Here is a 12140-nt window from a genome sequence, read left to right as displayed (position 1 = left end):
TCTCTTGAAGGGAGGAGAAGGGAACTATGAGCCTCATAGCTCCTTATTGGCCGAGACAGGTCTGGTTTCTACTCCTTTTGGGAGTTGTCCAGCCGGAAACCGATCAGTCTGGGGTCTTCCTCAGATCTCATCATGCAAGATCGAGGCAGGTTGCAGCATCTCTGTCACACACAGCCTGGATGTTGAGAGGTTAATCCTGCAACCGTTCAGTTTCTCAGAGGATGTCTCTCAGGTCCTGGTGGCTTCTAGAAAGCCTTCCACTAGAAAGTCCTATGGACTGAAGTGGAGGAGGTTTTCCATGTGGTGTGAGCAGAAGGCCCTAGATCCGTTCTCCTGCCCCACACAAAAACTACTTGATTAATTTCTACACCTATTGGAAGCTGACTTAAAAACCAACTCCATTAGAAATCATTTCAGTGCAGTTGGCGCATACCACCATGATGTAGATGGTACACCAACTCAGTACAGCCTATTGTTGTACGATTCATACGAGGCCTGCTTCAATTGAAGCCTCCCCTAAGACCTTCCTCTGTGACTTGGGACCTCTACTTGGTATTAGCTCAGTTGATGAAAGCTCCTTTTGAGCCACTGCGCACCTATGACCTGAAATACCTGACCTGGAAAGTCATATTTTTGGTGGCGGTCACCTTAGTGCACAGGGTCAACAAGCTCCAGGCCTTAGTGACATATCTACCTTACACTAAGTTTTATCATGACAGGGTGGTAACTGACTTCCATCTTAACTAGTTAATCGTCCTACCAACATTCTTTCCCAGGTCCCATTCACACCAAGGTGAATGAGCCCTGCACAGTTTGGACTGCAAGTGACCTTAGCCTTCTATCTGGAGTAGATGGAAGCCCATAGACAGTCCACCCAATTTTTATTTGAAAGAAATAGGTTGGGCATTAGCATTGCCACTGCCAAACAGACACTATGGAATTGGCTAGCAGATTGCATATCCTTCTGATACGCTCAAACGGGACTGCATCTTGGGAGCCATGCCAAGGCTCATTCTGTCCGAGCCATGGCAGCATCAGTGGCCCATTTACAAGCAAATCCTGTGGAGGAGATCTGCAAGGCTGTGATATGGAGTTCTCGCCATACATATCTTACTATTGTCAAGATAGGGATGGCCGACGCGACAGTAGGTTTTTGTCCAGTCTGTCCTTCGGAATCTGTTTGAGATGTAGAACCTAACTGTCTCTTCCCCCCCCCGTTACCAACAGCACGATTGTTGGTACCTGGTTTGGGTGTCTGTTGGTCCTCTTCTATGTTGGGGAGCAACCTGTAGCTAGAGATTCACTCGTGTGAGGACTACCATCCTTCTTGTGCTTGGAGAAAGCAGAGTTACTTACCTGTAACAGGTGTTCTCTGAGGACAGCAGGATGTTAGTCCTCACAAGACCCACCTGCACCCTGCGAAGTTGGGTTTCTCTTGTTTTAGTTTTTATATAATCCTATGTTTTAAGACTGAAGAGGGACCCCATGTGGATGTGTGGTATAGGGCATGGCAAGTCAAAGTTCTAGAAACTTTGAGATAAGTTTTCAGTGTTGGGGCTCCATCATCTGATGATGTCACCATGCGTGAGGACTAACATCCTGCTGTCCTCGGAAAACATCTGTTACAGGTAAGTGACTCTGCTGTACTTTGTATGTACAGCACAGTTCAAAGTCAAAATGCACATGGACTTTCTCTAAAACTTGGTGCAAAGTCTGCAGGTACAAATAACTTTGTCCCAAAGTGGACAGTTTTGAAAACTGCCCCCCCACCACCACCAAGGAAGTTTTGCTGCATCTTCCACACTACCCCCTGCCACCAGCTGCCTTTTCTTAGTGTTTGGCCATCAGATTGGGTCACCCAAGATCCTGCTCCTGTTTGGTTTACATTAGTACAGCTTCCCCCATCATGTACTGCACCTTAAATGTACATTAGTACGGAGGTGGAGGAGAGGAAAGACTCAAATTCCTGATCAGACGGCAAGGAAGGGGTGAGGCAACGTTTCTCGGCCCCACACAAACCTTTGAACAACTTTTCCCGCGCACTGACATCATCTTGGGGCGACTGGCTAAGATACAAAAGCCAGCCCCCAGCGGCGTATTGCCGAAGTCGCGCGCGCCCAAGGGGCGCGCAGCTTTGTTCCAGATTTGCTCCAGATTGCCTGAACAGTTTGTGTTTGAATTATTTGGACTCCATTGCTTGAAAGATTCTTACTAATTGTAAGTAAAAAGAGTTTTTACCTCTTTACTCCAGTAACCCTCCGCTCAAGAAGGAATTATTTAAAACAGATTGTTGTCAAGAAGTGCAGTGTCAGATTTCTTTAAGGAACTATGCCTCACACCAAAAGAAAGGCAAGGATTAGGGAGATTATTGCGTCATCTCCCATTCCTGAGCCTTCTCAGCTTCAGATATCTGCCTTCTTTTCACTAACACCTAGTAATAATCCGGTGAATGATGCCATTGAGGAGGAAGGCAGAGAGCGAATGTCTTCCTCCTAATTTTTTACATTTGCATTCCCCTGAAGTGGGGATAAGAGAAGGAGAGATGGCTAAAGAGGGTCAATAGGAATTGAGTATTGAAAGTGATACCTCTCTGCAGTTGGAGAAACCTGCAGTTGTTATAATGGACTCTCTTTGGTCCGCTATTAAATCCCTAGAGGTTGCGATTACAAATTTAACTAAAATAACTACAGTATCGAATCAACGATTTACTGACATTGAATCTTCAATTACAAGGTTTGAAACTGAGAGGCAGCAGATGGGACTCAGAGTAAATAAATTGGAAACTTGTCATCAGAGACTTACTAGAAATGAGATACTTTACGATAAAAGACTTGAGGTTTATTGAAAATACTTTGAAATATCTGAATTTAAGGATATTACATTTCCCAAGCATGATTTAATTTCACCCTTGGATATGTTCAAAGAATATTTGATTCAAATCTCACATATGCCTCAACAATCTATACCTCCATTTTCAAAAATGTATTATGTTACATCAAAAGCAAGTGTTAAAACATCAGAAGTTAAATTAGGGGAATCACAATTAAATGTGTCCGAAATTATAGAAGCCACCACTGATACCGTTATCACCTCTAGAGAGCTATACTGCATGTTTCTTTTACATTTGCCTCAGATAGAGACGCAGTATTCGGCCAATATATGAGAAAGAGATTAGAAAAGTTTCATGGGGCCCAAGTTTGGATTTACCCTGATCTTTCTAGATTAACACAAGTAAGACGAAAAAATTTCTAGCATTAAAAATGGAAACAAAGTGTAGGTGGAAAAATGACATTAAAATTCCCATGTAGGTGTGAGATTCTGCGTCTGTCAGAAATATATTTTCTATGAAGTTTCACAATTACGAATATGTCTTGATTCCATTACCCAAGAGTCTTCAGCCATAGGAATTGAGGCTAAATAGAAATAAACTAGGTGCAATTCTGTATTTAGTTGTTTAAGAGGATTTTCCTCATATTGCCTATAACCGCTTATTTAGTATATTTTTTCTCTTCTTGAGGATTTCTTCTAATTAACAGATAAAATATTAGCTTAAACACGAGTCATATATCTCTTGAATTTCAAATGGTATCTGTATTCTTCCATTTTCCTTTGTATTGTAAAAGGCTAAATAAAAAAAAAATGTACATTAGTACAACTTCCCCCATCATGTCCTACACCCTTCATGCATGACACTGCACTTTTTTTTTTTTTTTTTTAAATTAGAGATGCCTAACACTTGACCACTACTGAAGGTTTCTTAGATGACTCATTCCCCACCTCACCCACACACACACTCCATTTGGAGTGTCCTTCATGCTATGGAACTTAATATCATCTGCAGAAGAAAACAACCTTTCCTACTAACCCCTCTGCTAAGTGCAGCTTGAGCTAGATGCGCATTCGAAATATTATAGAGGGATGTGTACTTCTTTTAACTCTGCCCTTTGTCTCCCAAAGGTGCTGTACATGGTACTTCAATGGTATTGCCAAACGGCAGAGTCATTACCTTAGCCAGTAATTGTTAATTGGATCCCGTCCTCCTGTTTGACAGTATGAGGCATTCATTGAAAGACTGTGGATTAGTCACATAGTTAGTTTGCCAATACTTCCATTAGTGAGGAAGTTGTTATTTTTTTTAATATTGTTCTCTTATTTTTCAGTATTACTTAGACCCTCCTGTTAAACTAAGTGAAGCCCTGGAAAGGTATGGACTGAAAACTGATGATTTCTTTGTGCTGAAGCATGGCGAGTCAAGAGATTTAAACACCAACAATGAGGCCTTCGAATGAAGAAAATGCAGGCAACTTTCTCTGAGCCTAAGGCCTTAAGATTTTGGGCAGAATGCTTATGTGGGTTTATTAGAAAAAAAAAAAAAGACAAAGTAAATAATACTTTTAATATAGGACTCGCGTATTCTTCAAATTTTGAACTTGATTTCTTTGACTGGAACATAGCACGACTTAATTCCCTCCATTTGTGTATATATGGACATATAAAACTATGTGTGTGAACGTGAAGATACAAATTCTACATGTAAATATGATTTTAAAAACAAGTCTTCCAACACAACAGTGTTGCAAAAGCACATGAAACACAGCCAGATTTTAGTAAATGTTTACTTTCTTTGTATTTCAAGTTTCCATTACTTGAAGCCGAGTGAAGATGACATGTGCCTTTTTTAAAGCGATGTGACACTTGCAATTGCAATATTAAAGCATACATCTCCTGCTGCTGGCCAGACTCTAGATCTGCCTTTCATGTTGTTGCCTCTTTATTGATTCTCCAGAAACTGGATCTTTGCACTTTGAGGATAAGTTTAAAGTATTTCTGTTGTACAGCTGTTCTGTTTGCATGGTAAAGAAGGTATGCATATCTCTGAAAAAGTCTATTTTCTGCTTTCTTCTTCCCAATGCTTTACTTTAACTCAAAAAGCATTTTACTGTTTTTATTTTTAAAGAAAAATTTATAAGACATTGCCATAAGCTCCTCGCATGAGACTGGGTTATGGCATTATGGCTCAGCATCGTAAGACACAGATTAATGCAGTGAATTATTTTTCTGTATACAGACAGTAATTTACTAAATAAAAATCTCTTTACAAAAATGACTCATTTTTAATTTTCTCTATATGTTCCAAAGAAAATTGCAATTAAAAAGCTGACTTCATTGGTTGATTTGCATGTATTTCTCATGTTTGAAATGGCAGTAATCTCAGCTGTTCATGGATATTTATTGACTGAATATGCCAGCTGCCTCAGCCCTGTAGTTCAAGCATGGGATTGCTGCAGTTGTTATAAAAAATCAAATTTGTATTTATATTTTAAAATTAGGTATAGAAATCCTGACAAATTTGGTGTGATATGTTTCATACAGCATTTATAGGAGACAATATAAGGCAATGCCCCTCCCCCCAAGGATTGCAAAATAAAGAAACCTCTGACATTCCTTGATTGATATGTGCAGATACACTTTTGTAAGATCCAACTAATAGCTAGAGTCATCAAAATGTGATCATTTTTTTGCATGAATAACACCTGTGATATAGAAAAGGGGCGTGGCTATGATAATTTGAGTTACTGCACTGCACGTTATCTTAGCACTTCGCATAGATATTTTATCACAAGCTGTGTTAGTTGTCGTGCCCCATGATACTTGTATTTCGCAAGTTTTGAAGTGCCCAGGCAGGCATTTCTTCATGTCGGGGGGAGGGAGAACAAGCCTCTTTATAAGGCTTTCATAGTAGTCAACTATTTATACCACTATAGGAGGGCCAGCTAGTAACTCAAGGTGAGGTTTTGATGGTGGTCTAGGGTTTTGGGGCCAGTTTTACATGCACAGTCAGACGTACGAACAGCACAATACACATCAGTGAAGATTTGACGTGATTTAGAGTGAGGAAAGTTGTACAAAGATGAGATTTCTATAATGTTCTCTCGTCCTAGCTTAATGCACTCTCTGCCAGGGTACTATCAAGCTAGGGTGAGAAAACATTGTAGAAATCTCACCTTTATGCGACTTTCCTAACTGTAAATCACGTCAGATCTTCACTGATTTGTACTATGCTGTTCATACGTCTCACTGTGCATGTAAAACTGACCCCCAAAACCCTAGACCACCACCAAAATCTCAAGTTACTAGCTGGCTCTCCTATAGTGGTATATAGAGTTGACTACTATGGTGTACCACTCCAGAGGCAGGTGCTCTCTCTTTCTCTCGCCCTCTACTCTACTCCTCTCCCTGCCTGAAAATGCCCAAAACGGAATTTGTGATAAATATTGCGAATCCCACTTCAGGTATATCGCACAGCTTAATGCCAGGAAAAAAGGTATAGTTTCTGGCGTTAAAAGCATGCGATAATGCCCTTTATTTTCATTGATCCCACCCAAACCCCTCCTCGATCCCGCTCCTTTGAATAATTTAAAAAAATGTACATTCACGCCATGTGTTGCAATAAATATCACATGCTTTACTGCCTTTTCGCAGGCGTTAGAGCCCTAACACCCACAATAATGCCATAACGCATTTGATGAATGACCCTGTAAGTTAGGTATTCTGCTTATTGCCATTATGACCAAACTCAATGTCTCCATACAGAAATGAGACACTGATAAACTTGACTTGTTTCAAATCTAGAATGGGCTGAGCTGACCCCTCCTGCTTGGGAACCACGAAGTAAACTGAATACTGTCCATGAGGCCCCTGAGGTTTTGGGATTGGTATTACCACTTTTAGAAGGAGGAGTCTCTGGAACATTGCTCTTACTGCCTTTTCCTTCTTGATGGGATGACAAGGGGAAGCTATAAAAATGTCTGAAATAGGACAGGAAAATTCCAGGATGTATCTTTCCAGTATTACTTCCAAGACCACCGATCTGTGGTAATGTGGACCCACCGCTAATAAAACAGACATGTGGCCACCTCTTTCCTGTATAGGAGACTGGGTCCCAAAAACCTCAATGGAAAGTGCAGGAGGATCCAGACAATCCTGTGGATCCCTTCTTACCAGGGCCGGTGCAAGGGGATTAGGTGCCCTAGGCGAGCCTTCTCACTTGCAGCCCCGCCCCCCAGGTCTTGGCCCCGATTCCTACTCATTCTCGATCACGCCCGTTGACTGTGTGGTTTTCTGGGTCACGAGCAGGTTGGGCACTGCTTGCGGCCCCATATGGCTCGCACCCAGTGGTGCACAAGGGTCTCCGGCGTCCGGAGGCCAATGCATGTGTGTGCCTCTCCAGCATCCCCCTGTAATCCTTCTTGTACTAATGCTTACAGTCACAGAAAATCTGTGATGTCTCTAGGCAGAAGAATTTTTGGGGGGGGGAGCCAAAATGACATTTCTTCATCACACCCACCTCTATAGCATGGATCCTGCTTTAAAACTGGTTATAAAAAAAGTGTTAAAGTCCAAAGGTTCTTCTGCCTAATTTTAAAAAGGTGCCCAGTTTCACACTATAAAATTATTTGATAGCCTCATTCAACTAATTCTATATGGCTATGAAAGTGAAGTCTGGAATTTATAGGAAGGGACAGAATGTCAATATAAATCCTGCACCTCCAGTTCTGTAACTCTGTGCATCCACTGAAATTACCCCCAAACAATGGAGCTTGGATGTTTCCCTTACAGCTCATCATACTAAAAGATATTTTCAAATTCTGGTGTCACCTCACAGTAACAGTAGCACAAACACCTTCCACTGCCAGCCACATTGTGAACTAACACAAAACCCTGCAAAAAAGACACTCAAAATCTATACTGCAATCCCATTGTAACATAACAGTAATAACACCAAGGACTCAAACAACAATAACCCTACCTGTGAAAAAGCAAGGATAAATATTACACTGGGTCCTAGAATACCAATACACCACCTACTGAGGAAACAAAACAAACCCGATTGCTATAGATCCCTATGCTAGTAGAATCTCTCATCATGGTCACACACACAGAGCAGAGACAGACCCTCACCAAATACAGAATACAAAATAAAGGAGCACAAATTAGAAAAAACTGAAATGGAAACCCCAAGAAGCCAGACTCTGTGTATTAATAATGGAAAAACAGAACCACCATTCCTCATCAAACAATAAAATCAAGAAACAAAGCATCAGTTATAATAGTAAAACCATACTAATAAAAGAATATTTTAAAACTACTGATAAATAGAATTTCTATTCATTAAAATCATATACAAGTTTTACAATTTCCCAAACACCAATAAAATATTTCAAAACAGCACATATATCAAATAACATCCAATAATTAAAACTAATAAGGATTTTAAAAAGCCCCTGCTGTCCATGCATGGGAGCTCTTGATTTCCAGTCACCCTGATATTGTCAAGGATTAGGAGGTTATCCCCTCTCTCTCACACATACTCACATGTCCATTCTCTCTCACACATACACTGTCACATACATACACATTCATGCTCTTATACCCACCATAACATCTCGCTCTCACAGACGCTGACACTGACACACTCTCAGGGTGTAAGACACTCTCTCCCCAACACCCCCCCCCCCACACTCACACACACACTCTTACTCCCCTGGATTTTCTCATACACACTCATGCTCTCACTGGCTCCCTCACATACACACAAACACACACACCCAGGCAAGCTCCCAGTCATTCTCACACTGACCCCCAGGCAGGCTCCCATTCATTTTCACACCACACCCTCCCCATCCCCCAGGCATGCACACATTCATTCTCACACACACAGACCCCCAGGCAGGCACCAATTCATTCACACACACACACGCACCACACACAGGCAGGCACCTATTTTCACACATACAAACCCCAGGAAAACATCCATTCATTCTCATACACACATACACCCCCAGGCTGACTCCCATTCATACACATGCACACACTAAAGGCAGACCCCCTCTCTTTCTTTTGCCAGCAACCTCAGAGCCTCTCTCATTCCTCTGCTGCCACTGTCACTGCTGCCGCATGGCTATTGGGGAGGTGCTGATTGCTGCTACTGGCACTGAAGCCCATTCTGCTGCCTCCTCTCTGCAGGCCCCGTGGGCTTCCACTTCCTCCATATTGATCTTGTACATTGTGAGATCCGCATAGAGAAAGTGCTACTCTTGCATATTCCCAAACGATTACATGTGCCAATCACTAAAAAGTAATTTATTTTTTTTTTTTTACTTTGCTGTCTGATCTTAGTTTTCTAATGGGTTGGTCACAGGATTTTTTTTTTCCACCTTTCCTTTCTTATTTTTTTTTTGCCAATTCCTTTTATATTGTCTTTTTTTCTATTTCTTTTCTCTCCATATTTCTTCTTCCCTCAAACACAGTCAGGTTCTCATTCTCACATGGTTTCTCTCTCTCTCTCTCACACACACACAGAGGCTGTCTCTCATACAATCATTCATACATACAGTCTCTCACTGGCACATGCTGTCTGACTCACACACCCAGGCTCTCTCTCACTCCCACATGCTGTCTTGCTCAAGCACAGGCTCTCACTGTAACATGCTCTCTCATACAATCATTCATACACACAGTCTCTCACTCCCACATGCTGTCTTGCTCAAGCACAGGCTCACTGTCCCATGCTCTCTCTCTCACACACACACAGGCTCTCACATGTTGTCTCTGCAAACATTCAGGTCCTCACTCCCACACACAATCTCTCAACTCATCTCATGCACGCACACACTCTACAGATCCTCAGCCTCTTTCTCACCTCTGGGCCTCCTCTTCATGGGTCTCCACAGGATGGGCTCTGCAGCGGCCCTGGTCTTCTCGGGCCGCCCGCGATGTGGGATTCGCGGTGGCCCGTAAGCGCTGCTCCTCTTCTGTACGTGGCTGATGCTCCTCCTCCTTCCGGTACGCTAATGCTCCTCTTCCGGCATGCGGCTGATGCTCCTCCTTTCTGCCCCTGCGGACCCGGAAGAAAAATGTTGCCGGAGCCGCGCGGGCAGGAAGGAGGAGGAGTATTTGCAGGCTTAGATGCAACCTTTTTCTTCGGGCTGTGATGATGTGAGGTCCACCTCGGCCCTGCCGATCTTCGGCGGCCATATGAGCCTTCTTGTCGGCCACTAGCGGCTCGGTGCCCCCTAATGCTAGGCGCCCTAGGCGATTGCCTAGTTCGCCTAGTGCTTCCACCGGCCCTGCTTCTTATTGCCCCTTTTGGTTGCTCAAAAGGATTGAAACCTTCCAAATGTCCGAAACCTTTTGCCTGGCAAAAGATTGTCCCTGTTTAAACTTCCTGGTGTCCCAAAATGTATTCTGTGATTGAGCAGAACATGACAGACCTTTAGGCCTGTTCTCCGGAAGCTCTCCAAACTGACTTTTTTTTTCTTTTTTATTTCTTCCTCAAATAACAAGATTCAGTTAGAGAGTAGTTTGGCCAATTTGTCTTGGAAATGGAGTCCACTGACCAGTTCTGCAACTACAGCAATCTTCTCGCTGCTATTATGGAAGCCATGCTCCTTGCTAAAGGAAGCTCCAGCTAAAATATTACACTCCCAGTTCAAAGAGGGAAGTCCTCTCCATCACGACCCCACCAGCTCCTGCTACCTCTTCCAGTATGTGGTGAGAGAGATGCAAAGCAGACCTTGCAATAATTAGTACAAGCAGCAATCTGCGGCACCATGCTGGAGGCCTCATAGGCTTACCACTGCCTCAGTTTTCCCATCTTGCATGTCCTTTAAGGCAGCCTTGCCTTCTATGGGAATGGTTGTTCTCTTGGTTATCAAACAAATCAGCGCATCCACCTAAGCCTCTCCCTTTCCTGAACCACCAAGGGATACAACTTGGATAATGAGCACCCTCCTTTAAAATATGCTTCAAGGAAAATCCATTCCCAGTCATTCAAATCCTTCACCACCTTATGCAGGGGAAAAGATGTAGAGGGTTCTTCAGATACTGACCATAATAGAGTCCTCTCTGGAGCTGGGACCTTTGTCTTTCTTTTTCTCTGAAATATTTAGAAAACTCAAGCCTTGAGAATTCTAAATATATCAGGAAAGGAATCTCTTTATGAAAGAGGTGGACCATAGAAGAACCATTCTTCTTGTCAGCATCTCTGAGGGTTCTAAAATCCTCTAGAGAATCCTTGGACCCAGAGTTAACATCCTCCTCTATCTCTAAATCCTTCCCTTTTTTTGGATCCTCTTGTATCACTAGGAGCCATTGCTGGTGCAGAAAACCCCAAAGTGCAGCACAAGACTGAACTCTGTCCCATAGTATAAGTGCACTGCATACACTTAAAAAAAAAATGTCCTGGACATCAAAACACGGGTCAAAGCTGAAGAATCGCTGCATCTTTCATATTTGCTGCTAGTGAAGCCTCACTACCAGACTCCTGCTCCAGAGGAGAAAGAAAAGGAGGTTCTAGTTCCTTTACCACTTCCACGCTTTAAAGTGTCTGCTCTGGTGCTCATGTTCCCAGTGCGAATAGACTGCCTGGGTGGATCTGCTGAAGCAGCCTCCCTTGTCCCTTCACCCTCCATACAAGATCAGCAAAGTTTCACCGATCCCTTGCTTATAGCCTGCAGGGCCTACTTCATGTACTCTGCAGCCACAGCCTTATCTCCCTGCTCCTCCTGTGCACTGTGGCTCAGGAAGGAAATGGACTCTCTCATCTGTCTTCTGTAGACTATTGCTACTACCAACAGGTCCCAACTTCCCTTTCTGTTTTCATCAATGCTGATGTCCTTCCTTTTATTTATTTTTTTTGTTTTGAACTTTATGCAAACAGCACAAATATTAAGAAACAAACTCCCTCCAGGATTAACAGAGAAGGCAGAAGGCATGGGGGAAGGTCATAGGCTAAAACAGTATCCTAAATTTGTAGCCCCCAGGCCTACTCCACGGAGGGAGGGAGAACCAATCTTTCACCTCAGAAGCTAAGATTAAAAATGTTACCTACTTCTCCAGGGCTATGCTCCACTGAGGGAGGGAAAACTTGTCTTTCACCTCAAGAGCTGTCCTCTACAATTTGATTCTCTTATTTAAGCTGACCAGGTCTTGGTCCACAGCATGGGATGCTCACTTACCATCTGCTGGAGACTGAAGATACAGGCAACAGATGCCTAAAAGGGATGATGTCAGAAAACCTGACAGTCTCCTTCTGCTGGTCGGTGGGCATAACCCATTTGTCTGACTGGATGATGAGC

The 12140-nt window shown here is 42.9% G+C and overlaps 1 protein-coding gene across 5 annotated transcripts in view; it reads left to right on the top strand.

Moving 5' to 3' along the window:
* NAPEPLD (N-acyl phosphatidylethanolamine phospholipase D) overlaps positions 1-5107 on the top strand; it is a 116890-nt gene extending 111783 nt beyond the window's left edge. For all 5 annotated transcript variants that reach the window (XM_029615465.1, XM_029615466.1, XM_029615467.1 and 2 more), the window contains one exon: positions 4161-5107. In XM_029615465.1, coding sequence (XP_029471325.1) covers positions 4161-4289 — 129 coding nt within the window. In that variant the 3' untranslated portion in view covers positions 4290-5107. The remainder of the gene's footprint in view (positions 1-4160) is intronic.
* The last annotated feature ends 7033 nt before the right edge of the window (positions 5108-12140 follow it).

Source organism: Rhinatrema bivittatum, chromosome 9, assembly GCF_901001135.1.
Source record: "Rhinatrema bivittatum chromosome 9, aRhiBiv1.1, whole genome shotgun sequence".
Taxonomy (NCBI): domain Eukaryota; kingdom Metazoa; phylum Chordata; class Amphibia; order Gymnophiona; family Rhinatrematidae; genus Rhinatrema; species Rhinatrema bivittatum.
The sequence above is the reverse complement of the archived record's forward strand: the minus strand, read 5'-3'. Positions and strand labels throughout refer to the sequence as shown.